The 25,381-nt window shown below is 38.9% G+C and overlaps 1 protein-coding gene across 2 annotated transcripts in view; it reads left to right on the top strand.

Annotated features, from left to right (window-relative positions):
- Positions 1-24,244, top strand: part of ptch1 (patched 1) — a 58,829-nt gene extending 34,585 nt beyond the window's left edge. The window contains exons 13-24 of one of the 2 annotated variants that reach the window (XM_084087842.1): positions 1,734-1,852; positions 3,803-4,298; positions 4,548-4,857; positions 6,542-6,684; positions 11,223-11,406; positions 13,004-13,284; positions 15,150-15,287; positions 15,427-15,569; positions 19,956-20,055; positions 21,255-21,545; positions 21,621-22,176; positions 23,358-24,244. In XM_084087842.1, the coding sequence (XP_083943968.1) occupies positions 1,734-1,852; positions 3,803-4,298; positions 4,548-4,857; positions 6,542-6,684; positions 11,223-11,406; positions 13,004-13,284; positions 15,150-15,287; positions 15,427-15,569; positions 19,956-20,055; positions 21,255-21,545; positions 21,621-22,175 (2,760 nt within the window). In that variant the 3' untranslated portion in view covers position 22,176; positions 23,358-24,244. Of the gene's footprint in view, positions 1-1,733; positions 1,853-3,802; positions 4,299-4,547; positions 4,858-6,541; positions 6,685-11,222; positions 11,407-13,003; positions 13,285-15,149; positions 15,288-15,426; positions 15,570-19,955; positions 20,056-21,254; positions 22,177-23,357 lie in introns of both variants that reach the window. The other variant, XM_084087841.1, reaches the window with a different exon arrangement.
- Positions 24,245-25,381: the final 1,137 nt, after the last annotated feature.

Raw genomic sequence — 25,381 nt, 5'->3', positions numbered from 1 at the left:
TACCTAATTGACTAATATAAATACTACCATTCAAAGGGTTGGGGTCAGTAAGATTTTTTTTTAACAAGAAATTAATACTTTTATTCAGCAAGGATTCATTAAATTGATATAAATTGACAGTAAAGAAATGTATAATCTTACAACAGATTTCTATTTCAAATAAATGCTTTACCTTTGAACTTTATATTCATAAAATAAATAAACAGAATCACAGTTTCAATCAAAATATTAAGCAGCACAACTGCATTTGATAATAATACATGTTTTGAGCATCAAATCGGCATATTGATTTCTGAAGGATCATGTTACTAAAGACTGGAGTAATGACTGCTGAAAGTTCAGCTTTAATAAATTACTTCTTGAAATATATTAAAATAGAAAACAATTGTTGTAAATTGTAATAATATTTCACAATTTTACAGATTTTTTTACTGTATTTTTCATCAAATAAATGCAGCCTTTCTGAGTATATTTCAAGTTTTAACAAATCACTGGTGCACATTATTCCAGAGGAAAAAATGGTTGTCTTTATTTATTCCCCATTAAAATAAATCGCCACATTTACTTTAAAAACATGTATTTTTGTGTAATAACAATACAGAAGTGATGGGTTGCTGCAATTACGACTTAATGTTGAATTTAAGCATTATTTCTCTGTTTGAATTCTTCTGTCTCTGTTTAGCTCTGTTCCTTTGGCACCTCCCTGACTTTCTGTCTTTTTATCTGTTTCTTTGGCAGCTTAAAAGCGGCCGCACATGTCGAGCCTAACAGATCTCACTCTAGAATCACTCACGCACAGTGTCTCATTTGTTCTCTCTCTGTTCCTTTTTAGGGCTGATAGATTAGATATTTTGTTTTGTAATGCAGTGACAAGTGTGTCCAAATACTTTTTGGAGTCACTGTATTTTGTATCCATGAGTTCTCTTGTCTTCTTGTGTCTTGGCTCTGTCAGGCTGAGCTGCTCTCTGGGTGGTCTGGCAGTCTGACATGGCTCCAACCTCCACCCATAAAAAATACACACTAGGGCAGGCATGCTTCGATCTGCCCTCTCTCTCTCTCTCTCTCTCTCTCTCTCTCTCTCTCTCTCTCTCTCTCTCTCTCTCTCTCTCTCTCTCTCTCTCTCTCTCTCTCTCAGTTTCTGACTCTCATTGTCATGTCGCTTTTCTTCATCCACTCTCTTCTCACACTAGTTATTCTGTAAGCTTCAACCGAATTAATCAGGATTAAATGTTTCAAATCACTCGCTCGTTTCCCCACGCTGGTAAGGAGCTCTTGGCCCGGTGGAGTCTTTTTAGTAACCGTGTGATATATCGGCTCTGAAAGAAAGTGGCTGTTTCCCAAGGTCAGAAGAGCCACATCTAGCTGAACACTGAGAAAGTCTTTTTCCTGGGTTTGGATACAAACCACTTCATAGTCAGTTCTTCATATTGGAGTGTGTTGATCGAATTATGAGTTCAATAGCAATGTGATTTACGTTTAGAAATTTAAGTGGGTTTCGCTCAAGATGGATGAGCCCAAATTCAGTTTTGGATTGGCAAGGGTTGTGTTTTTTTTTTTTTTTTTTTTTTTTTGTCATTCATCTGTTCTGAAGAGGATAATTGTCTTAAAATTGAATTTGTTGGGATCGTTGTGGTTTTGGCATAGACCCTCTGCAGATGTGCTGGTGTTGCTGTATGTGAATATTTTGTGCGAGTGTGAATATGTGCTTAATAGGAACTTCTCTTTTCTCTCAGGCGGCAGTCGTCGTGGTGTTTAATTTCGCTATGGTGCTGCTGATCTTTCCTGCCATCCTCAGCATGGACCTGTACCGCCGAGAGGACCGCCGCTTTGACATTTTCTGCTGCTTTGTCAGGTAGTGAACACATTTATCTGGCTAAAGGAAGACTCATCATAAACTGCTGTTGTTTTCAAAGCTAATTATATTTAATACACACTTAGCTTAACTCTACCCTGATTAGAAAAAAAACCTTTGCATTTCAGGAGAAAAACATAATTTAAGCAATTTTCTTTTGAAGGATGTCCCCAAATAGAGTTAGCTAACTTCTGGGGTTTTGTCCCCAAGTAAACATACACAAAAAATATTTCCATTTTTGTTCTCATGATGACCTTAAAGGGTTAAGTTCTCCCAAAAATGAATATTGTCATCATTTACTCTCATGTTTTTCCAAACCCGTAAGACTTTCATGCATCTTTGAAACACAATCCCTCCATTGACAGTCTACTCAACTATCACTCTGATGCTCCAAAAAGTTAATAAAGATATCGTAAATCTAATGCATATGAATTGAGTGGTTTAGTCCAAAATTTCTGAAGACACACAATCACTTTTTATGATTAACAGATTTCATTTAGGCTTTTATTCTCATATAAACATCCATCAACACACACATCAGATATGGTGAATAAATTCAGATAAAATATTCAATGACTTATGACACTGAGCGCAGTATAAAACCGCACAATTAAGCGTCAACCTGTCCTAACATCTATACTTTGTGTGCATATGTGCGTGTGTTGATGTTTTTCTCTGTCTGTGGCCCCGGGCCTTTAAATAAGACATGCTGTTGCCTCTCCTGCTTTTTGCAACATTCTTGGTGTCTGATGAGAGAGAGAAAGCGAGTCAGCTATAGGCACATACTTTACCTTCGTAGTCATGCCCCCAAACTCCTGCAGGAAATTAAACCTGATGCCTAAACTTTCACCATGGTTGAAACGCTTGCTTTCTAGTCACCAGCACTCACTTGCCTCTCGGCTTTAACTGCTCTCGACTGGAAAGCTGATTGCGGTCGTGTTTACATGCATTTGCATGAGCGCTCAAGAGTAATGAGTTGCCACATCTGAAGGACTTTCACAAGCTCACTCGCTTACTCTCCATTCATATAGAAAATCATGGAGAAGATACAAGCTCTTTTACAAAACCTTGTTAACTTTCTTAATTTGCCTTATAAGCCAGCATACTAACTATCATGAACCTTTATAAGTAACTGATTTGGAGCATGCTAGATAGGCAGTGACTCGCCACAAGTGGCTCTCCACACAGGACACTCAACTTTCAATTGATTTCAGTAATTTGATGTTAGCATGTTGTAAAGCTAACAGCATTATATTCTAATAATAATAGAAAAAACAGAGAGTACGCAAAAGTTGGGTAAAATAATCCAATTTTTAATGTATTTATTGATACTTATCTGTATTGAATGATGGTCTCTCGCTTTGTCCACCATCCTGGTAGTATTAGAATTCGAAATTAGAATGAGTGTGTCCCAAATGTTGAAATGAGTATCCCAAAGGTACCCGGATTGAGTAGCGTTAATTAAATAAACTGAAATATGCAGGATGTATAAGAGGATGTTAACTGTGATAAAATGACAAATGATGGTGACAGGATGCACAAAACTATGCAATAGTCCAGCCCATTAAAGACGCAATTATGATGTATGTCCCACAACTTGCCTAGTCTTCTAATTTTTTAGTGCATAGTAAAAGTAGGCAAATTGGGACAGCACAACTGAGCTTGTAGCAGGCATTATGGGATTGGATTCTTCATTAAGAATAAGTATGATGCCGATTTACAATTTGGACCAATCGAGGTATCTTAGAAGGAAGAATGATTAAGATCCCTACCTTTTTGAACTTCCTTTGTGGTGAATGTTAGTCTATACATGCCGACTTTATCCAGCTCTTCTGTATCATTTCCTGTGTTGTTGTGATATAAATTGATATTGCAGGAAATTCCACACAGAATCGACCGTTACATGGTGCTTTTGTGTTACTGAAATGCTCTGCTCTCTCTCTCCTTTAGCCCTTGTGCTAACCGGGTGATCCATTTGGAGCCGCAGGCAGCGTACGCCGACTCCTCCGCTGACTCGAGCCACTACAGCCCTCCGCCCTCCTACAGCAGCCACAGCTTCGCCCAGCACACCCAAATCACCATGCAGTCCACCGTACAGCTGCGCACAGAGTACGACCCCAGAACACAGGCCTACTACACCACGGCAGAGCCACATTCTCACATCTCCGTCCAACCCTTTGCCCCCAATCCCAATCCCAATGCCAATCCCAACCCCAACCGCAACAACAATAACAACAACAACCGCAACAACAGCAGCGCAGGGCCAGGAGCGGCCTCCGATACAGCATCCTGCCAAAGTCCTGATGGCGCTAGTTCCACACGAGACTTGCTATCTCAGTTTGGGGAGTCGAGTTTACGCTGCCTGGAACCGCCGTGTTCTCGATGGACGTTTGCATCATTCGCTGAGAATCATTATGCACCGTTTTTGCTGCAGCCTACAACAAAGGTGAGGGTAAAATGCTTTTTTTTCCCACACCGTACACATCATCTGATTAGAAGTGGGATTAGAGATGCCAGCAATGAGCTAATCTCCTGGAGTTAAGTTTTGTGAGTGTTATTTTGTGAGTCAGGGCCTTCTGAAAACCACAAACACCTCAAACAGGGCAGAACTTTGTCATAAGACACTAAAACAGCAGTAGCTTCAGATATAGCCAAACTCTGACTCATATTTCTCTTTTTGTGTGTTTCCTATCAGGTGGTGGTAATTTTGCTCTTCTTGGCATTGCTCGGGGTCAGTCTGTACGGCACCACCTGCGTCCGGGACGGTTTAGAGCTGACTGACATTGTGCCTAGGGAGACGGGCGAATACGACTTCATCCGTGCCCAATTCCGCTACTTTTCCTTCTACAACATGTATGTGGTGACCCAGAGAGCGGACTACGCACAGATCCAGCCTCAGCTCTATGAGCTGCACCAACGCTTTGGCACTGTGAAGTACGTCCTGCGGGAGGAGAACAGCCAGCTCCCACGCATGTGGCTGCATTACTTCAGAGACTGGCTGCAAGGTAATACACTCAGATGTGCAATCGATCAGTCTTGTGTAAGAAACCATTGGTAAAGGCCAAACTTTTGACTAAACTGCAAAAAGTGTGGTCATATTGCACATTGCAGCTCATTCTGATCCAGAACTGCCCATTTAGACTGGAAGAGATCATCTGACTGATAAGCAAAATGACCAACATAAGCATTTTTTTTTTTTTTTTTTTTTTTTTTTCAGCATACACCTCAATACATTTCGTTAGATGTACACTGCCATTCAAAAGTTTGGGCTCAGTAAAAAAAAAAATTGAAAAAGAATTTAATACTCTTATTCAGCAAAGTACATTAACATTAAAATGATCAAAAGAGACCGTAAAGACATTTATAATATTACAAAAGATTTCTATTTCAAATAAATACTTTTGAACTTTCTATTCTTCCAAGAATCCTGAAATATTGTATCATGGTTTGAACTGTTTTCAACATTGATGATAAAAAAGAAATGAGCATCAAAACAACATTAAAATGATTTCTGAAAATGTAGATTTGCCATTACAGGAATAAAATAAATTAAAATGGAAAACAGTTCTTGTAAATTGTAATAATATTTCATAACATTTGTGAGCAAATGAGACTTCTTTCAGATACATAAAAAAAAATCGTACCGACCCCAAACTTTTGAATGGTGGAGTATTTTTAAAAAGGGGAAAAATCTCCAACGTTCCATTTGCCTACAAACTATTTTATTTTCTCTAAAAACCATTTGAGTTTCACAAACTGCTTCATTTTTAGAGACTGTCTTGGTTTCCAGACAGCGCCTCGCTTCGTTGGAGACGAGTTTTACCTCAATTTTACCATCATCAGATCATCTGTTTCTCACAAACATCAATCATGCTGTTAAACCTCCAAATCTGTAACACATTTAATTTCTTAAGATGGATTATGATCAGAGAATGAGATTTAAATTGAGAGATTAAAAACAGTGCAAAACTGTAAAAAAAAGGAAAATCCTTTTTTTTTTTCTCACTACAAAAAAAATGCAGTGAAGGTGAGAGTGAAACAAAAAAACAAGAAGATTGGGAGATAAAGGGCATGTCCCTGCAATGGCTTTCTCCACAGTGGCTTCTTTCCACGAAATCCATGTGTCGGGTGCTCGGAATGCCGTATCTAATCCCAGGCGGGTCAAATTCAAAAGAAAACCTTGTTTTGCCCACTTTCTCTCTCATAGCTCCTTTTTTAAAAGGCGTACCTGTTTCCAAACAACTTCTGTCCAGACAGAGTTTGGGTGGCATGTACAGACTTGCTTTGTCGCTGTCAGCTCGGCCAACCAGAACCTCAAACATCATTGGTGTTCTTCATTTACTTTCTTTTGTTTAATCCTTTCAGCGGTCTCATTAGAACACATTTTTGTTCGGTCTCTATGTGTGCATTTACTTTGGTGTATGCATGTGCGTATAGGCTTCAGTAAAGGCTGCTCCAGAGAGGGTGGAGAGAGCTGTCTTTAATATTGTGGTTTGAAATGGCTCGACAAATTGGTCACAGACAGTGAGGCGAGGGAGAGAGAAAACAATGTGCCCTAGAAACGGACCACTGGCGTTGAGGGGAGAGAGAGAACAAGGGGTTGAGGGATGACTGAGAGGAGAGGTTAACATGATTTATGTATAACCTATTGAACAGGATCCACAAAATAATGTGTGTGTGTCCTGGCAGGTGTGCAGGAGGCATTCGATAAGGACTGGCAGGCCGGTAGGATCACTCAGGGGAACTACAGGAACGGCTCTGACGATGGTATCCTGGCCTACAAACTCCTGGTGCAGACCGGCCGCAGGGATAAGCCAGTAAACATCAACCTGGTAAGAAATTAACTAGACTTGAGTCAACCTCACTTGAGTAAGATCAGATACATCTCAATGCAACTCCAGTTTTCATAGATTGAATCCCATGATTCTCAGAGAGATGATGGAGCCGAGGTGGTTTATCCACAAATAAACTTTCACCTATATCCACAGTATCCACTCTTTTTAAAGAGCACATCACTGTTTATGTACTAAGAAACATACTAGGCAGGTCGCCCAATAAATTTCACAACTTAAATGAACTAATTAACTTCACAACCTAAACTAATTAACTTATTTTGTTTATTGACTTTTTAAATAAGTGGCCTTGGTGACATTTTAATTTAATTGTATTTTATTTAATTTCATTTAATTTTATTTTATTTTATTTTTACTGAATGTTTAAAAAAATGATATTACTAGCACTATGCTGAACTCTTTGAGAAAAAAAATATTGTTCTTATTTTTAGCTGTAGCCTAATATTACATACAATGTTTATGACTTTAATTGTCATATATCAAATGTCTATCTATCTATCTATCTATCTATCTATCTATCTATCTATCTATCTGTCTATCTGTCTGTCTTATTAGTATTAAAGATAGGGTAGGTAGGAATTTTATAAAAAACTTTTTTCCAAATTTGTTTAAACTTTCTATATATATCAATACATAATTAAAATGTAAGTACTCTGAAAAAAAAGAGTATAAAAATCGAGTGACTCTAGACCGTTTAATCTGCATTAAACACAGCTCATTATTTCCATTCGGGACGAAACAAAGGATTGGCTTAGGCGACTGTCACTCTCTCGCAACCATGGCAACCACCCTTTTGCCACACAGGATCTGCCCATATGCGCGCGCACCCGTTTGATTTGAGGAATTCAAGAGGCACGGAACCTAGGAATAGCAAAACAATGGCAGAGAAAGAGCAATCAAAAATTCACATTACCGGCATATGCAGTTAGCGAAGGCAAACAAGGCAAAAAAGGAAGACAGTACTAGAAAAGGTAATGAACAAAAAGTCTTTGAATAAATCGCGTGTCAATATCCTCGGACCCTAGTTGCACGGCCTCTTGCACGACCTCCTCTGCTTCGCCCTCGACCCCGGACCTGTCCTCGAGCTGACGATGCGGTACTTGTCTCTGGAGTGTAGTCCTCATCAGAGTCAACAATGCTTTCATCATGGAAACTCTTACATGCAGAACACCATATATGTTATGAATCTTACACGAAATTCATCTTCATCACAGTGTAACTGATGGTAATGGAAAAACGTGTATGCAATGCAACCTGTTTTTAGCTTTGCCTTATAGATATAACTAGCTCGTTAGCGAATCAAAAAATATATATTTTAAACTTTACCAATATCAATATGCTAGCTTGATAGTGAGTACTAAAATACATCTTATTTGTTTATATTCATAATGATAAAGTTAGATTTTTTTATTACATGTGATTCTGACATGATGTCACTACATGCACTGTGCTCCTTCCTCTCCGCTCGTCTCAGGTAAATAATGCGTCTTCCAGTTCAGCGGTCGGAGTCACGCGTTCATGTGTTTTGGGGGCGTGGCTTTGGAAGGAGCCCAGAAGGGAGGGGGTGGAGTGAATGGAAATTAATGAGCTGTCTTTAAAACAGTCGTGAGAGGTCTACAGACACTCGATTTTTATACTTTCTTTTTCAGAGTACTTACATTTTAATTATGTATTGATATATACATAAAGTTGAAACAAATTTGGAAAATAAGTTTTTTAGACAATTCCTACCTACCCTACCTTTAATAATAATAATAATTAATAATAATATTCACTTATTGTGTAATATAAGATTTCTAATATTTATTATTAATGTTATATTTATATAAATTCTGTAAATTATTGTTGATAATAATCATAATAATAATAATATATTGTATTATAATTATTATTTACTATTAAACAATTGTCATGCCCATCTCTATTTTTTCCCCCGAAGTATATTGATACAGTACAGTGGCCTGGCCTTTTCTGTTAGTTCCTGGTTGACATGGTCAACATGTTTATGTGAATCTCTGTCTGTGTGTGTAATTCTCAAGATGACGGAGGGGTGCTTGGCCAGATATGTCTTTAGCATCAGTGTCAGGGTTTATAACCACGCATAGGAACCACACCTGGCTTCTGAATGTTCGTCTGTATCTGTCCTCATTCTCTTTCTCTCTTTCTCTCTCTGATTGCTTTACCAAGCACAGGAATTTAAAGCTCTCGATGGGGCCGCAACTTGCCTCTGAAAAAGCAATTAAGTCTTCATTTAAACCATTTGTTCCAGTTTCTTGCTGCAGGCCTAAAGCTCAGCCTATACAACCTTTTCAGGACTCTTCAGAGGGGCCTTGTCAAGAAAGAAACCACTGCACGCATACACACACACAAAAAAACATAACAGGTTAACACATTAACAGTTTCCAGTTGCTACCCAGCATGAAATGTCAGGCAAGAGGAGAGCAAAAATATGAAAAATACAAGGCATACCATATGCCAGAGGGACTAGAGGGTGGGAGGTGTGGAGCGGACGGCGGCGAGAAAGAGTGTGTATGTGTGTTTGAGAGTGTGTCGTCTTGTCAGGTATTTGGCAATGCACACATAAGACCAGAAATGATTTGCATTTTTGTTGTTTTCAAGTGGTCATTATTGTGCTGAACCATTGCCAGCTGAATGGGAAAGAAAAGCCAGCCGATCTGTGTTGGTGTGCGGCCCTGTGATGTCATTTCCTCTGCCTGTGAGGGAAGAGGGGCGGCAGTGGGCCAGGAGGCCGCCAGCTTTGCACTGTGTGCTTCCCGTGACAGCTTGAAGACATACAGTTGTTGCGCATCCTGCTGCTTAATGCAATCCAGATCTTTGGAATCCAGGTCCGCTTATTCCCTTCTCTTGGAAGTGCTGCCATGTCCCCTTTCAGTGTATACAGAGGCGGGAATCACATGCTGCCTGTCTCTTGTTCACCTTATATTTTTTATTATATTATATGTATTATTCATTTTAAAATACATTAAATAGAAAATCAATACAAAATGATAAACTTTCTATTTTATATATTTGTTTTATTAAATTGAAATTTTATGAGTAAGACATTTTCTTACTCATCTACTATTTTTATTTTAGATTTTATTTTTATTTAAACATTTTTCCCATAATCTTTGTGATTACTATGATAAATTACAACCCCCTACGGACACACTGAGTCACCATTCGAGGTTCGATGAGGCTCACTGAGTCACCATTGTCTATGATTTTTTTTTTATCATACTCGCCAGTCTTTTTACATGGAATGCAAGAACAATGCAAATGAAAAAAAATCTACATAAATATAATATCATTGTAACGAGGTTAATCAATAACCAAACACAAAACTAAAGAAAAAGCGGCAGCCCCTCACGGACGACTGCTGTGCACACATAAACAAAACATAACGTAAAATAGTCCAGGCCTGGTCCGCTCTCATCCTCTACTGTCGTCGCTCCTCCTTTTAAGCTCCCGTAGCTCCTCCATGAGACACGAGGCCGGTGCGGAGCACAGGTTTGACGGCGTAAATGACTGGTCATATTAGAGCATGCGGCACTCGCATCGAACAAAGTTTATAAAGAGTGACTGTTTTGTCCATGTGTTTTTGATCATCGCTGTTGTAACGTATGGGGAAGCCAGAATGCGTATCCATCGACAGAAACGTACATTAGCCAAACTCTGTCTATTTTACACTTTGTTATAATTATTTACAACAAACCATATTATAAATGCGTCATCAGTTTTAAGATGAACCGTGGTGAAAGTGCGTGCTTTTTTTTTTTACATTTTTTTTTTTATTATTATTTATTTATTTATTTAATTTGTATTTAATCTCAAGATTTTTTTGTTGCTTTCAGGCAGTTTTACTAGTTTTTAATTTTTACTTGTGTTGAGTGGGATTTTAGGTCATTGTCCTATCAAAAACCCTATTTTTGCCTTCACAGCAGGAGCCGTCCGTGGCGCCGGGCTTTGTGGGTATTCATAGGGGTCAGGAGAAGCAAGTGTTTGCAACATTTGTACAGATGCTGTGTTATTTTTATAGCTCTCCTCCATTTGCTGGGTGGCATTTCCTCCAGTGTTAACAGCAAGGTTAACTGCACACAGACGCGCTCAGGGACTCCGGCCAATTTTTTTATTGTTACACTAACTCAAGCAATTTTTCTCTCACTTACTCTCATTTCTACCACACACCCTGACCATACCCCCCCCCACCCCATACACACACACACACTCTAGTGCACACTGACCCCCAACTCCTGGCTAGGAAACTGTAGATTTATTTTCTTGAGAAGCATGTATGGCATTGAGTGTGATGCCGTAATGACTTTGCCTTCACAGGAGGTAGCTAGGCGAGAAGCAGAGATTGCTGCAGTGCTGGTGGGCATTCACAATGCTCGATTATTTAGTACATACATTGGTGTATCTGCTTTTTCTAGAAATAGTTAAAGTTAGCAGACAAACCGTGTTGAACAGTTTCTAATTTTACATTTTCTTTCTTCTTCTTTTTTTTTAATCACCAGCTAACCAGACAGCGGTTGGTGGGTGCCGATGGAATCATCAACCCAAACGCCTTCTATATTTATTTATCTGCCTGGGTGAGCAATGACCCGGTTGCCTACGCCGCATCCCAGGCCAACATCCGTCCACACCCTCCTGAGTGGATCCATGACAGGACAGACTCCATTCCTGTCAGCAGACTCAACAGTGAGTACTTTCTGATTCATTTATCACCAGTCCAAGGGGCCAGAAACTTTACAATGAGTCGATGTGACCAACTTTTATTTTCAGTATTTTAATATGCTGAATTTTGTTGATCTTATCCTGTTATCCTCAGCGCCTATGCTTTGTGAGCACAATAATTTCATCCCAAGCAGCAGAAGATGGCATTAATGCATTACGTGGTTGGGTTATGCTTAGTTTACATTAGTGGTTTGGAAGTTTAGACATTTTAAACCTGTGAATAAACCTGCTGTCATTTGGGGGATTTTCCTTTTATTCAGGTTTTATTTGGTAGGATATACATTTTTTGTGTTAAATGATAAACGTCAACACGAAATGGCATTTACAACACATTTTACGTCCGTAATTTTACCTATTTGATAGTATGAACAGGATAATAAAAAAATAAAATATTATCTTCTTATGTAGGGTTTTTTATTTTAATTTTATACTTTAAACATGAAGTGATGAGTTGTTTCTGATTGATTATTTTATTTTAATTTGATTCATTTATAAAAATAAAAAAAAATCAGAAACGATTCATCAGTGCGTGTTTAAAATAAATCAATACATTTGAAACATGCATTGTTCATATTAAGACTATGAGTATGATTAAATGTATTCTGTTACATATGAAGTTTTGACTTTTGGTTAATAATGGTCAACTGAGCTTTTCCAAAACTGAATGACTTGTGTATCGTTTATGAAGTTCAGACAGCAAAAGTGGGTGTATTCCAATTGTAGTTGTATTTTTAAAGTTAACAGCAACACTGGGCTGCGTGATCTTGTGTACATTGTGTGTGTGCAGTACACAGTGGGCGCTAGGGGAAAATGTGACTGGATAACAAGCTGAAACGGCCTCTCCGAGTCTGAGCCCCCACAGCAAGCTGGCAGACGTCCAACTCCCGTCCTGATGGAAATTTATAGTGGAGATTATAACGGGGCAAAAGCATGTTTAGCAAGTGGTCCTGCCTGACCCCTTCAGGCACTGGAACACACACACTCAGATATTCCCTCCCTTCCACCCACACACCCTTCACAGATGCTCTCACACACACCTCTGGAGCGCTAGTCATTCTGGGTCACATTCTTCTGATTTTATTTGTGGTTTTAAGACTGCCGCTTATCCAAGTCCAGTAGCCAGAGTGATGACTCATTCCAGGCCTGCTGCTGAAAGCCCTGCAGTGCACACACGCTTTGATGACAGGTGATAACTGTCAGCATGAATTTGGCAATACTCAAACGTTTGATAGTCTTCCGTGTGTGTGTGTGTTCGTTCCAGAGAGGAGCAATGGGATATTGCAGTGCAGATTTTTGACAACATAATTACAGCAGATCATCATCAGGATTGACACTCGGCTGCATGTCGAGATTTGATAGCTGGTAATTTAGCGCTCTTTTCCTCCTGGGGCGGTAAAAAAATCGACATGTTTAATAGGTGCAGTCTGTCTCTTTGAGAACTAGACGTCCTTTATGCTAACTACGACTCTCAAAGAGTGCCAGGTCATGTGGCTTGTTGTAAAAGTAAAATTTACTAGTAATTATCTCATTTGTATGGACATCTTTGTCTTTATGTCTGCAGTTCCGGCTGCTGAGCCCATCGAATATGCACAGTTTCCCTTCTACCTCAACGGGCTTCGTGAGACGCCACAGTTCGTGGAGGCCATCGAGAGTGTACGCGCCATCTGCAACAACTACAGCCGCCAGGGCTTGCCCAGCTACCCAAATGGCTACCCATTCCTCTTCTGGGAGCAGTACGTAGGCCTGCGTCACTGGCTCCTGCTGTCCATTAGCGTCGTGCTGGCCTGCACCTTTCTAGTGTGCGCCGTCTTCCTGCTCAACCCCTGGACTGCGGGAATCATAGTGAGTTTCTCCTTATGATGTGTCAGGGTTTTGTGTACATGCACATTCATCACAGACTTGGCTCTATCTGTGTATGTACATTCAAGGCTTGTACAAACCAAGTCTGAATTTTTGGCATGAAACAGAACATTTCTATGAACTCCTTCACGATCTGAAATATCCACTGCAATTATCTGTTGTTGTTTTTTCAGTTGGAGTCTAGGTCGGTTTTTTTAATTGTTCACATGCCGAAAAAATTAATTTATGTATCCAAACATAAGAGACGTCAGACTAGGCGTAAGTAGTTTTGGCACAAATCTATAAAAAATATTTTCAAATATTGTTTACTTTCGTAGCATGTAGTTATACTGGACTTAGTGTAAGCAGGTCTTAAGTGGTAATATATAGATATGAATATATAGATAACTAAATAAAATATTTCATACTGTATATCTATGGTTTTTTATATCTTTTGAACTGAGTTTTATTTCATTGTGTTACTCTCTCAAAAGTCAACCTTTTGAAATATTATAGTCCTGTTTTGGAGTAAAAAGACACATTCAAATATTTGTTTCAGTTATTCAACAGTACATGCATCATAGGGTTCAATTAATGCTAATTTTTCTAATTCTTCATATTCTCGCTCCTTCACTAAACTTCATCATCCATTAATATCTATTTAATAAAAGGTAATTGTGACCTTATTTTTTTACAATTGCACATTTTATATTTCACAATTGCAACTTTATAGTTGTTATACTGTTTTATTTATTGAAATTGTGACTATTCCTCACAACCACATTTATATCTCATAACTGCACCTTTATATTTCAAAACTGCAACTATTTTCATAATACCACCTTTAAATCACATTTTTCAATTGCCGCTTTAGTTCATATGTCATAAAACAAGTTTCTTACGATTACATTTAATAATTTTTTTTACTTTGAGGTGGAAACAAGCTTTCACAACGTCCTCTTCATTATTCTGTGAAGGACTGTGATGTACAAGAGGTTTGGAAGTAATTAAATGTGCACAATTTAGAGCAAGACGGGAGGGCAGGCATGAATAGCTGAAGAGAAGCCGTGTTTTTACAGCCCTGCGCTTTGTGTTTATCTTATACTGTCAGAGCCAGTTTGTTTAGTCTACATGAGGCTTTTTGAGACATTTCTCTAAAATAAATGGGGAAATGAGAGGTTACCACAGCAACTATATCACTCCTCATATAAAAAAGACCTGCTGTTCCTGCTGAAATGTGCGCATATGTAACATTTATATCATTCGTGAGGCCTGACTTTCTTTCCCACACTCTGTCAGCCACTTTTTGATGGTTTCTGTTTTATTAGGGGCAGTGTTTAAGCCATCTGACTGATCCAACTCTGTCTGACAGGATAGCGGCTTCATCCTTTCGCTTTACTGGACACTTGAAAGGGAAAGTTATAGCCCTGCTTCAGCTTTTACCATTGCGCTTTTGTCCCAGACCACCAGCGGCCCCCTTAAACTCCATACGTCCCCACTTCCGCAATGCTCGACCCCCCTCCCTTTCATTTGCCAGCCTTCCCAGCCCCCAAACTCCCCTCCGTTGGCCCTCTTTCTGTCCTCTTCATCCCTCTTCAAAGGCAGCTAGGCCCCCAAGTAACCCAAGACTCATCAGCTGATTATGGCATTTACTTTACCAGTTCATAGCCCGAGTTCAGCTCCATATGAAAGCGTCGCAAAAGAGCCCGTCTGAAGAACAGATATTTTCCCACATTCCACAGCGCTTTATCTAAGCTGACCCATCTAACCCGAGCCGTACTTTACTTTAATCTATGTAAAGTATGGCTCCTTGTGTTTTCGGAAAGAACTAGGATGATGGATTTATGTTTGCCGGTCCTCTCCAACAGGTGTTGGTGTTGTCTTTGATGACGGTGGAGCTGTTTGGCATGATGGGATTGATCGGTATCAAGCTCAGCGCTGTGCCCGTCGTCATCCTCATCGCTTCTGTTGGCATCGGTGTGGAGTTTACCGTCCACGTGGCACTAGTGAGTTCATGTGCTAGTCATAATTGCGACTATTTCATCTTTTTATCTCACAATTGCGACTATATATAGCCAGTTCACTCATTATTATTATTGGTCTGGGTGATTTATATTGATCATATTTGTTATGTTTTCTTCTCAGGCGTTCCTCACAGCCATCGGGGACAGGAACAAACGAGCCGTTCTAGCACTTGAGCACATGTTTGCCCCAGTGCTGGATGGAGCGTTTTCCACCCTGTTAGGAGTCTTGATGCTGGCAGGGTCAGAGTTCGACTTCATAGTCAGGTAAAGACTGCAGACTTGTATTTTTCAATCCCTTTCTGCCGCATAGATTGTAGTACATTTAACGTACTTTAAGATGGGATAGCTGTGTTAATCAGAGTAAAGGGTTAGTTCACCCAAAAATGAAAAATTGCCATAATTTACTCACCCTTATGTCGTCTCAAACCTGTAAGACTTTCATTCATCTTCGAAACACAAGTAAAGATATTTAAATTTAAACCTGAGAGATTTCTGTCCCTCCGTTGAGTTCAGGCAACTAGCACTTTGTCACTTCAAAAAGTTCATAAAGAGATCATAAAAGTAATCCATATGAATTGAGCAGTTTAGCCCAAATTTTCGGAAGAGATTTGATCGCTTTTAATGATGGACAGATTTGATTTAGGCTTTTATTCACATTTAAACATTGATCAGCGAACATAAACAGAAGCTCAACCAAACCTGCTTGACGCACAATGACAAACCTCATCGGTTATGATTTAATATTCATGAGGAGAATGATTGTGGTCCAATGAATATCCTGTGAGTGCATAGCTATCTGGCTCAACATATTAAAGCATAAACATAGAAACTAACCAATTTTGCTCATCATAGCTGGTTTGACAAAAACTGATTAACAGAAAATATCTCTTTTATCGCTTGTCACTTTTGTCACATCACGCCTGGTTAGGACACAGTGTAAATGTTTTCCTAACTCTCTTCTCATTTTTAACCAACCTCCCTTCACTTTCAACATGAGCATGTATCTTTCCTGTCTGTCTTCACAGAGCTTGAGGCTCTCCTGTGTTTTCTGTAATCGTTTTTTTTTTCTACGGCCCTGCAAAGACATTTACAAGCTGAGCACAGAGAGGGCCCGGGGGTTATTTTGCAGCATGTCGAGGAGTGGAAATGAGGAGTGACACACACTGCTACTTAGAGGATCTAAATCAGTAACTTTGCAATTGCTTTATGTTTTATGTCCTTCCTGTCCTCAGATGAGTCCGAACAGATACGCTAATTTATTGTTTCTTGGAGCGGTATCGAGACTATCACTGTGTTGAAATTCAAATCACACTTATATCAAACTGAGTCATGAGTGTTTGAGTGGTAAGTATCTCGGCTGTTTCTATGGGAGGGAAAGAACAAATGTCTGCAGTAGCTCATTCTTATTAGAGGACTGGAAAACCACCACAGCCCTCCACCCTCAAATCACTCTGGATCTAAAGTAGCATGCCAGAAAAATAATACACACACAAGTTCAGAGCAATCACACACTCTCTCCGCAGACCACATTGGGCCCCAGTCCCTCTCATGGGCTCCCATTGAAACGCAACTACTGTTTTTTCATCAAACAAAACCCCCTGGCCTCCGGAGATATGGAAAAAACAAAAAACGCAGGCTGTATTTTTATAGCCTTGCAGGAATAAATGTTTCCCTGACTTTGCTCCGTCAGGTCCGCTAATGTTTTGAATCTAAACAGATCGGACGTGTTGCTCGGCGAGGTTTCGCTTGGGAGAAGTGGCTTTCGAGTACAGCTCTTGGTTCATGGGCACTTCACGTGACGTCTCAAGAGTTCAAAGTTGAAGAACATAAAACTCTCTTGTTGCTTCAGCCAGTCTGAAGGAATCGCTCTCATCCGTGGAAAAGCACACCGGCTTAAATCACTCGTCAACACGAACATTTAGTTTGGAGTCTGTGACTTTCCGAGCGGTTCGACCAAGATGATGTCTGTTGAGTTGTAGCTATTGATCTGTTTGATCTCTCTGCTTGTGAGTTCTGCCTTTCGTGTGGTAGAGCAAGAGCCAAACGCAAACCCAAAAGTGCAATTCAAGGAACCTTACTTGATGAAATGCAGACATAGTCTAAAGATCCAAACTTTTTTTTGTTTTTGTTTCAAACATAAGCCTAAATAATACCAGGCTGGCTTCTCTCTCCACTCTCTCCCCAAACAAGTGGCGTCTGCTTGGTTAAACACTGTGGTAGCTGTTCCCTTGAACCAGACCTACGAATCCTCCCAAATGACATAAAGTGAGTGTATCTAGAGAGACACCCAGGTCTGTGGTTCTCTAGTGAGAAGCCCACCTCGTGCGGCCATAACAGGACATTGTTTGAGTCTGAGGAGCTGCTTGTAAACCTGGGGAGGCCGAGCAAGAGCAGCATCAGTTATAAATGTGTCTCTGGGTTTAGTCTGAGGTGCAGCTGTGCTGCATACCAGCTGGCAGGCCTTCGCTAATGTACACACTCTCTCTCCCACACATGCATTCACATATTAATTCCAGTATAAGGTATGGTTTAAATGCATATTTCGCCCATGCAGTACCACTGCAAAAATTTGTTTCCAGTAAAAATATCCGTATATAAAAAAAAAAAGTATGAAGAGAAATTAAGTTAGATAATATTTATTTGATTTACTTTGTTTATTTATCTCTTTATATTTTATCTTTTTAATTATCAATCTAACATTATTTGTGTGTGTGAAGAAGATAAGAAGTACATTAAGGCCTGGTTCCACAGACAGGGTTTAGATTAAGCCAGGATTAGGCCTTAGTTGAATTAGGGAATTTTAAGTAGCTTTTATAAAATGTTCCTTAAAAAACATTACTGGTGTGCATCTTGAGACATAACAGTGGCACTGATATATTTTAAGATATGTCAGTGCAAGTTGCTTTTAGTTAGAACAGCTCAAACATGCATTTTAGGCTCAATCCCAATTCACCCCTTGCCCCTACCCCTTGTTTTCGAGTGTACCCCTTGGCCCTTAAAACAGAGTTACAATGGCCAAGGGGTTGAAATATTCCCCTACGAAATGGAACAACCCTTCATGAACCCGATACATCATCAGTCGTCGATGATGGCTCTGACGTTACGGAAGCGACGAGTTTTTACAGGATTTCTCCATGACAACGACTGACAACGATACCAATATGCCGTCCTCCGCTGTGGCAGTCTCTGTTGTATGGGCTGTATGCATCTTTCTGGACTTGTCTGCCGTTACTCGGACAAGAAAACGGAGACGTCTTCAACGTGAGAAAATACTTACATTTGTGACTTTTTTTAGCCGTTTGTGAAGCCATCTCACCGGTGATTCGCTATGCATTCTGGGAACTTTGTCGTCGCCCTCCGTTCGGAGTGTGCCTCTGAAAAATCTCCGTTTTGAGGGCTATGTAGCCCTACCCCTTCGCCCTAGGGACACCCTACCCCTAGACGTGAACGCGCAAAACGGAGGGGTAGGGCCAAGGGGTGAATTGGGATTAGGCTTAAGACTTGTCTGTAAAACCAGGGGTGAATTGTACTAAAATACATATTTCATAATTTGTCTTTCATCTACAATGTGTGTATGTATTCAGTATATATTTTATGAAAAGAGACATTGTTCTCTCACACTTCAGCTCAAATAAATTAGTCTTGTTTTAAAACTGTTTAGATCATTTACTGTAAAATAAGAAAAAAAATGTAATTTATTTTTTATTTTTTGCAGTGCATAAATTTAGTAATGGTAATATTAAAAAGAAATTTCATTATCTGGATATATAAGCGAGAAATTTCAACATTTCAAAAAGGAAAAAAAAATATTCTAAAGAAAATATCAAGAAAAAAGTGTGTTCTCATCCCAGTATTTCTCTAAAGTACAAGATGGCAGCTGCAATTTGAGCCGCAGCAATTTACACTGATGCATTGCTGGAGTAGCGAAGGAGGGAAAGCTGGCCATAATGAAGAAGAGAGAAAGAGCGAGGGAGCGAAGGAGGACAGGAGGGAGGGATTTGTCGAGGAGATTGGGGGGTCTTACCTGATACTCTAGAGATTTAATTAGAGCAGGGGATTGTAAAAGGCAGGGAAATTTCACAGGGGCTTAGCATAGAAAGACTGATAGAGAAAGAAAGAGAGGGAAAGTGAATGTGCTCGAGGCCAGGCAAAAGGGGCCTGTAGTCTTTCCTCTCGTCTCTTCCTCCTAGACTAAATTGTTTAAATTCTATACCGTTCACTTCATTTGTTTGCTTCTGCGTTCTTTTTTTAAAGAGCGAGAGAGGCCCCTGTCCCTTTGTGCTTTGCCTCTCTTCTCTCGCAAGCCTGTACTCCACATTCCTTCTCGTTTTGCTTTTCCCTGTGTTTGCTTGTACTCCACTCACCCCTAGAAAAAAGAGAAAAGAAAAACCTCTCTCTTTTTCCTTCCCTATTTTCCATCCTTTTGAATTAACCAACTAATTATGTCCTCTGCTTCTCTGTGCTGCTTTCTAAAAGACCTCTTTGGAGACTTTCTCTGGCACAAGGTAATTTTGTTTAAAACCAAACCCGACTAAAGTCTTTTTGTGTGCGAGTGTTTGTTAGAATGTGACTTTTGCTCTGTGCTTGAATCATAGCAGTAAAGTTCCTTTTTTATTCTGATTACAGTGTTTTTTTGCTGTGTATTTACAGGTATTTCTTCGCTGTTTTGGCCATCCTAACAGTATTAGGGGTCCTGAATGGACTGGTGCTGCTTCCAGTCTTATTGTCCTACTTTGGCCCTTATCCTGAGGTAAGAGGATTGCTCCTGTTAAGTTATCCTGCATAACGCCTTCACATACCATACATAGTGCTAAACTCCTTTAAAACTTAGCTTTTTCTGAAAGAGTGACCAAAATATTTTGTTACCAATATTAGACATTTAGATTACTTTTGCTGTCATCTAATGCTCACACCCTATAATACCTACTCTATCATATTTGATACGCAGATTTCCAAGCCCAAGAGTTTGCTGAAAAACCTGTTGTCTGATTGATAGTTTTTTTGTTTTTAGCAAGTAAAAGGCCTTTTTGTATAATTCTAAAAGCATCCCACTTCAGGTCATGATACATGTCTTTTTAAACCTAAGAGTAACTTAAGTAATATTTCAAGATGAGCATATACGGGACTGAAGCAACTTAGGTTTACTTAATAATCCATGCATCTTTTTTTTTTTTTTTTTTAGAAAAATCATGTTAAAATGTATCAGATATATATATTGTTTTGACAGAGCTTTGATCATAAAACTAAGCATTTAAAAAAAAATCATCTTAAGACCGCATTGGCAGATATAGAATGACGACTGATATTTACATGCATTTTATTTTTTGGCCATATAAATATCAGCAACTGCTCCAAATTGCATATTTTAGCTCAGTTTGAGCCTCTGAATAAAATTGGGGTGTTTTTTACCCATTTGAGGATGAGCTCCATATTTTTCTATATTATACAATATGAGCCATAAAAGCTTGATGTATCAAATATGAACAAAATAACACATATTCAAAAGTTTTTTTTATTTACATTTTTTAAATATTTTATCTAAAAGTTCAATAAACTGTTCCATTTAAAAAAAGATGATGATTTTTCTGACTATTATTTCATACGTCAGGCTTTACAGTGTTCAATTTTAAAAACACTCATGTTTTAAAAACAGCATTTAATGTAATCTTTCTTATACTGTACATTATAATGCTTTGATGCCTAAATTCACTTGCAGCATTAAAAATGCTTGATTGTAGTTTGATTTAAATTTATTTAGACAAAATAGCATAGAATTTTTATATCTGCCATTTATCTGTTATCAGCATTTTTAAGTGTGGCTAAACTGAGCCACTGTAAATATTCAAAACTGCACGATGATGTTAAATCTTTCAAATATCACAGGACATCCACAAATTTTAGATAGAGCAACTTCTCAGATTTTTATTTTCATGGCCAATACACTTTCAGGTATCTCCAGCGGACGGACGAAGCCGGCTGCCCACCCCGTCTCCAGAGCCTCCCCCACAGGTGGTCCGCTTCACCATGCGGCCCAGTCACACGACCCCTGGAGCAGGTTCAGACTCCTCAGACTCAGAATACGGTTCCAACACTACTGTGTCTGGCATTAGCCAAGAGCTTCAGCAATATGACCTCCAGCCCAACAGGGGGCGATCAGCCAGACAGGAAGAGGTGCAGATCGCCACAGGGGGACGACAAGGCAGTCGTCAAGTTGAATTGCCAATATGTCCTTCTTACTCAGTGAGTAGAGTGTTTATATCACTATATATTTTACATAAAAACAATGAAGTAACGTTGTTACAATGTTTTCCACAGGATGACTCTAGACAGCAGCAACCACAGCGGCATTACAGGTCTACCCATCTGCCCAGTTCTCAGGATGCTGGACCTCAGTCGTCAAAGCGATACTGTAGCAGGGACCCTAAGAGGGATTTTGGAAGCGGACACCCGCCTCCCCCTCACAGGCCGCGCATGGATGCTTTTGAAACCGCTACTGAGCCAGGAGGCCGTTCAGGCCCCAACCACCGGGAACGTTCAGGGGCCCATCGCCCCCGTTCCCACAACCCTTACTCTCACCCTTCCCAGCCGTCCACAGGCCCTGCCTATGGTCAGCCCATCACAACAGTGACGGCCTCGGCCTCGGTGACGGTCGCCGTTCATTCGGGGATGCCCGGCCAGAGCGCTACCTACCCGTCCCACCCCTCCAATGACAGCTATCACACTTCAGAAGATGTCTACACTGACCCTCACTTCTCCGACCCTCACGTGCCCTTTGACGAGAGCAACGACAGCTCAAAAACGGAGGGCATGGAGCTGCAGGATCTAGAATATGACACTCCCAATGTCTGCCACACAAGACCCTCCAGCTGAGGTTAGTTGGGGAGCTTCTTATACGGCGGAATTCAAGTAAAGCGGTCCACATCAAATCAGCAGTTCTATGAATAAATATGGCTGTCAATTTATTCAAATGTTTAATGATATTAAATAATATTAATATTGATAATGCATGAATTAAGATTTAAGTTTATATTAATTAAAAATAAAGGTAATTAAAATCCATATATTCTGTAATACTATATTATAACCGTGATAATTATTTTCAGGATTCTTTCTTTCCCTTTTTTTCAATTAACTGACACCAGACTTTTGAACGGTAGAGTAAATACTGTTCTTTTGAGCTTTCTATTCATCAAAGAATCACGGCTTCCACAAAAATATTAAGTCAAGTCAGTTCTATTTGTATAGTGCTTTTCAAAATACACATTGTTTTAAAAAGAAGCTTTTCAGAAAACTATGATGTTATTGTGGTAACACTTTACAATAATTTTACATTAATGCATTAACTAACAATGAAAAATACGTTTATTACAGTAATTATTAATCTTTGTTAATGTTAGTTAATGAAAATACAATTGTTCATGTTGTTAGTTATGTTAGCTATATAATAATATAAACAGATACATCTTTTCATTTTAATAATGTATTAGTAAATGCTGAAATTAACATTAACTAAGATTAATAAATGCTTTAGAAGTATTTCTTATTTTAGAAAAGTTTCTCAAGCACCAAATCAGCATATTAGAATGATTTCTGAAGAATCATGTGACACTGAAGACTGGAGTAATGATGCTGAAAATTCAGCTTTGATGATCACAGGAATAAATTACATTTTAAAATATATTCAGATAGAAAAGTTATTTTAAATTGCAATAATATTTCACAGTATTACTGTTTTAGTGTATTTTTGATCAAATAAATGTAGCCTTGAGCATAATAAACTCCTTTAAAAAAGGATTAAACATTTCTTTTTTTTAATTGTTAATGAAATTACATATATCAAAATGTGTTTTTTAATTGCATTACTTATATAGCACACGATTGTTTATAATAGAATTAGAAAATTAAATTGACAGTCCTAATAAAAACGACTACTAATAATAACACCTTTCTATGTGATTCAATTATGTGGACTTAACCAGGTATCTTACTGTTATTATGAATTAATATTTAACTGCTATTAAACCTGTTTTTTCCCCTACTTTGTCTTCACAGTGGTTGAATGTTGAAGCTCAAACAGCCAAAGATGGGACATCTGTCTGCCAGCGTTTCAGAAACATGGTGCTGCATGGCGGGGACACTTTGACCAGCGGTGCCATTTCGGTGCTTGACTCTGTTACTGTATAACCCTGGTGTATTATTGTTAGATATTTCTAAGTATTTATGTGTACACAAATGTAAATAATGAATGAGAGTAGCTATAATTTGACCGGGATCATCAGACTTGTGTGTTCCAAGTGCCCACCCATCATTTGGGTATCTGTGCCATAAGGAAACTTCATTCTTGACAAACATTTCAGCATACAGTCGTTGCTGCTTATGATATTGTTGTAATGTTTGTATAATGCTATGCAATTATTTTCTCTAATTTTATAGAACTGTGCGTTTGAGAGTTTGAAAATGTACAGTTTTTTTGTTGTTGTATGTGTGCATGTATGAATATTTTGGTCCACGTCAGGCCCCCTAGACCCCTCAGATGCATATTAACTAACAAGAACAAACACTAAGTGGCCTAACATAATATGTTGAACGATTTTGTGGCAGTTCCATTGCACTTACGGTACACTTCTGTTCAGAACACCAGTACAAAACTGCACAGATACTTTCACTTTCAGAGGACACATTCAGGGAAATGATATTTGTTCAGACATATGCTAGAACACGCAGAACTTCACATTGATATCCAGTTGTTTGCCGACAAGCGTCAGATGTTTAAGCGTGCGTGCGGATGTTTGCGTTTTGTGTATATTGAAGCGTTAGAGTTTATGCTTTTTAATTTTAATTTGCTTATCACAAACCTGTGGTAGTTGAAAAAAAACAAAAAACAAATACTGTTTAACATTGAAACACGCTATGCGTGAGAATTTAGATGAGCAGAAATGAAGAAGGAAACGAGTGATTGTTGGGTGACTGTGCTTCCGTTTTTTTCTGTCCTCTGTACTGGAACTCTCTCTGGTCTCTTGTATTCTCTCTTCATATTCCAGTTATTTACTGTAAAACGGTCGTATGCGGCCACCCTAAATTTGCTCATGACTCCAACTTTGCATTACTAAGGTAATGTAATGTGACGGTTTTTTCGGGTTTTCATTGTAGCGTTTTTTTGTTTGTTTGTTTGTTTGTTTGTTTGTTTTTACGGTACGGCATTATTTCTGTTCAATAATGGTTTAAGCTAAAACATTACTGTTAAAACAATATCCGCTCTGATACTGGTGACGTAACTTTTTTTTGTCTTTTTGTTTTTGTTTTAATAAGCTATGCTAACGAGCAATCTCAAGGTGTGCGTCGCATAACGGCCGATCACGACGATGGTTTTTGTCAATTCGTTGACCTCCTCAATGACAAACCACAACTACTGGCCCTAATTTAGCACGAGCAGTTCTCTGCGCTGACCTCACCTCATAAAAATCCACAACATAACGCTGTGACACTAATTGGACGTTCCCCCCTCAACTGCCAAATGGTGCATGCGAGTGCTTTAAGGGTCAGGGGTCATGGAGCCCCCACTCCTCCATGGCTCTGAAGCTGGCATGTGTGTCTTTAACAGTGTGTTTGTGTTTGCTGCGACCCCCTCGTCCAGATTGACTTCCTGTCAAACATACGTTTGTTCTCGACAAAGACTTTGAGAGCTGTTCTGTGTTGTTTGTTTGTTTGTTTGTTTGTTTGTGTTTGTGTTCTCCTAAATGTCACATTGGCAGAAATGGGAGAAAATCATGGCTGGCAACTATTGTAATGTTTATATATATAAATATATATATTCTATTTTTTTTTGTTTTGTTTGTTTGTTTTGCAATATTTATATTTTTGTATAATAAGATGTTTTGTTCAATAATGGTCATAATGCCAGTTCTTAACAATGCAGGGATTTTTACGTCTGTCGGAAAACACTATTATTACAGTTTCTTTGTTACAATAATGGATTTTGATCTGTATAAAGTGCTTACTAATGTTAAATAGGAAAAAAGAGTATATAACATTTACCTTACAGATCCATCATAGCTCTTAGAGGATTTTAAAAGGAA

The sequence above is a fragment of the Abramis brama genome (assembly GCF_963993115.1).
Source record: "Abramis brama genome assembly, chromosome: 16".
Lineage (NCBI taxonomy): Eukaryota > Metazoa > Chordata > Actinopteri > Cypriniformes > Leuciscidae > Abramis > Abramis brama.
The sequence above is the reverse complement of the archived record's forward strand: the minus strand, read 5'-3'. Positions and strand labels throughout refer to the sequence as shown.